This window comes from Eubalaena glacialis, chromosome 10, assembly GCF_028564815.1.
Source record: "Eubalaena glacialis isolate mEubGla1 chromosome 10, mEubGla1.1.hap2.+ XY, whole genome shotgun sequence".
NCBI classification, from domain to species: domain Eukaryota; kingdom Metazoa; phylum Chordata; class Mammalia; order Artiodactyla; family Balaenidae; genus Eubalaena; species Eubalaena glacialis.
The window spans coordinates 25,387,524-25,390,270 of NC_083725.1; the positions used below are offsets into that span (position 1 = coordinate 25,387,524).

At 66.3% G+C, this 2,747-nt stretch overlaps 1 protein-coding gene across 1 annotated transcript in view; it reads left to right on the top strand.

Moving 5' to 3' along the window:
• LOC133099822 (thimet oligopeptidase-like) overlaps positions 1–2,747 on the top strand; it is an 11,942-nt gene extending 9,195 nt beyond the window's left edge. Inside the window, 7 exon segments of the mRNA XM_061203689.1 lie at positions 139–180; positions 183–472; positions 474–508; positions 593–954; positions 1,055–1,498; positions 2,112–2,248; positions 2,462–2,747. Coding sequence (XP_061059672.1) covers positions 139–180; positions 183–472; positions 474–508; positions 593–954; positions 1,055–1,498; positions 2,112–2,248; positions 2,462–2,617 — 1,466 coding nt within the window. The 3' untranslated portion in view covers positions 2,618–2,747.

The following is a 2,747-nucleotide window of genomic DNA, read 5'->3' on the forward strand; positions in this document are numbered from 1 at the left end:
TGCTGCCTGAGATCCCACTGTGTCAGCCCTTGGGGGTCGCCTTCCCGGACCCTTCATTCTGCCTCGAGGGGCGCAGGGTGGGGGGCGGCTGGGGGACCGCCACAGGGACGTAGCCGAGCCTCTCCCCTCCGCCCGCAGATGAGCTGGCCCACAAGCTGAAGCCCCTCGGGGAGCAGGAGCGGCCGTGATCCTGGAGCTAAAGAAGGCCGAGTGCCAGAGGCGGGGCCTGCACTCTGACGGGCCCATCAACACCTGGGACCTGCACTACTACATGAACCAGGGGGAGGAGACGCGCTACCACGAGGACCAGTACCTGCTCAATGAGTCCTTCCCCATGCAGGTGGTCACGCGCGGGCTGCTGGGCATCTCCCAGGAGCTGCTGGGGCTGACCTTCGACCTGGAGGAGGGCACCAACGTGTGTCACGAAGACATGAGGCTCTACACGGTCCGGGACGCGGCCTCGGGCAAGGTCATTCATCGGCAAGTTCTACCGGGACCTCTACCCTCGGTGCGTGCGTGCGTGCGGGAACCTGTCGGCCGTGGGCCGGAGCTCCTCTGCGGAAGCTGGGCCTCACCCCGTGACCCTCCCCAGGGAAGGGAAGTCCGGGCACGCGGCCTGCTTCGGCCTGCAGCCGGGCTGCCTGCCGCAGGATGGGAGCCGCCAGATCGCCATCGTGGCCATGGTGGCCAACTTCACCAAGCCCACGCCCGACCCGCCCTCCCTGCTGCAGCACGATGAGCTGGAGACCTACTTCCACGAGTTCTGGCAAGCGATGCACCAGCTCTGCTCCCAGGTGGGTGAGGGCGCGGGGCTGCGGGCAGGGGCCGGGGAGGGCCCGGGAGCGCGTGGTCCTCAGGCAGGCCCTCACCACGGGATTCTTCCGCTCATGTCACCCCGCACGTGGCGACGCCCTCGGTGTCAGCTTCCATCATCAAAGCCTACGCACTGGATGCGTAAACAACAGAAATGGATGTCCTCGAGACTCTGGAGGCTGGAAGCCCCAGATCAAGGAGTCAGGACTGGTTCCCTGCATGTTAAGTACATGTACTCAAGAGTTGCCTTTAAAAAAGAAAAAAGAAAAGAAAGGCACGTTGCCTGCGAGTCTGGTGACAGCCGGTGATGAGAACCAGAGGGAAGGCTCTGGGGCCGGGGGCACCGCACCCTGTGAGGCCTTGGCGCTGCTGCCAGTCTCGGTGGGGCACGGGCAGCACCGTCCCACAGGGGCTGCCGGACAAGCTCATCAAGTCCGGCAGGCCAACCCAGGTGCGGCCGGGCGGAGGGAAGGGAAGGGGGCGCCCGGACCGCCCGGCTGGAAAGCACGGCCTGGACACAGTGCCATCCCCCCGTCTCCTTCCTCCCGCCCCCCAGGCCTCTTCAACCTGCGCCAGATCGTCCTGGCCGACGTGGACCAGGCCCTGCACACGCAGACGCCCGCGGACCTGGCCCAGGAGAATGCCCGCCTCTGCCAGGAGATCCTCGGGGGCCCAGCCATGCCAGGTAGCCAAGCGCGAGCCGGGCCCACCTTAGCGGTCGGTTGGCGGCTACTGCCCAGGTCAAGAGGATCGTCTGGTGGTGTGTGAAAGGGGACCGACTGACAGGCTCTGGCCGAGGCCCGGTGACCTCTGGCCTCTTCCTGCCTCGGTTCCTTGGCTGGTCCCTCCAGCTGTGGCCCGCGGAGTCCGAGGGTGGGGTGGGCGTATCTGCACGTGCTTTCTGGAGAGCCTGGAAGAGGCAGGAGAGGGCTTCATAGCCCGGACGGAACGTGTCGACGAGGTTTGCCCATGCGTGTCAGTGCGGACACGCGGTTCACTCCCTCGTGAGCGCTTTAACCCGCCCTCCCCCGTGCTGGAGGGCGAGCCCTGACTCATCCCTCGGACCCTTGTAAGAGGCTTAGGGGTGAACCCTCGTGAGCTTCAGCAGAAAGTCGGCAAAGATTGATTTGTGTCCCTCCACTGAGTTGCCCGCAAGGTCCCCGTTTTCTAGAAATGTTGGGCCAATACTCCCTCTAGTGGCAGGGGACTCAGACAGGGCTGTTTGAGGCCCCCCGCTCTGGGGAAGGGGCACTGAGCGGCCAGGGGGCCGGGCAGGAGCCTCTCCGCGTGTGTCCCAGGGACCCACCTGCCTGCGACCCTCGGCCGCCTGGCAGGAAGATACAACGCCCAGTCCTATGGCTACCTGTGCAGCGAGGTGTACTCCGCGGACACGTTCCACACACGCTTCAAGCAGGAGGGCGTCCTGAGTGGCAAGGTGAGAGGCCGTCCTCCCGCGCAGACCAACACGGAGGTCCTTGGCCTGGGCCTAGATGCTTGTGCTGCCCGCCTGGGCCTGCCAGGCTCTGAGGGCCCTGCCCTGGACCTCCTGCTCCCCTGCCCTTTGTTCAGTCACAGCAGAGGTGGCCACACCCACACCCTCAGTGAAGGCGGAGCTCCACCCTCCTGCAGCCCCGCCCCCTCTCGGCAGGTTGCCATGGACTACAGAAGCTGCATTCTGAGGCCAGGCGGCTCCTAGGATGCCAAGGGCATGGTGAAGCTCTTCCTGGCTTGCGACCCCACGCAGGATGCCTTCCTCCTGAGCAAAGGGCTGCAGGTTGAGGGCTGCAAGCCGCCGGCCCGCTGACGGCACGGGGTTCTGTCCACCCAGGCGGGCCCGGTGCCTTAGCGCCCCACCGGGGCGGGGGAGGGGCCGCGTGTCCTCCCAGCCCCTGAGTCCCTGGCCGCCGGCCTCGGCCAAAAGTCTCCACCTGGAC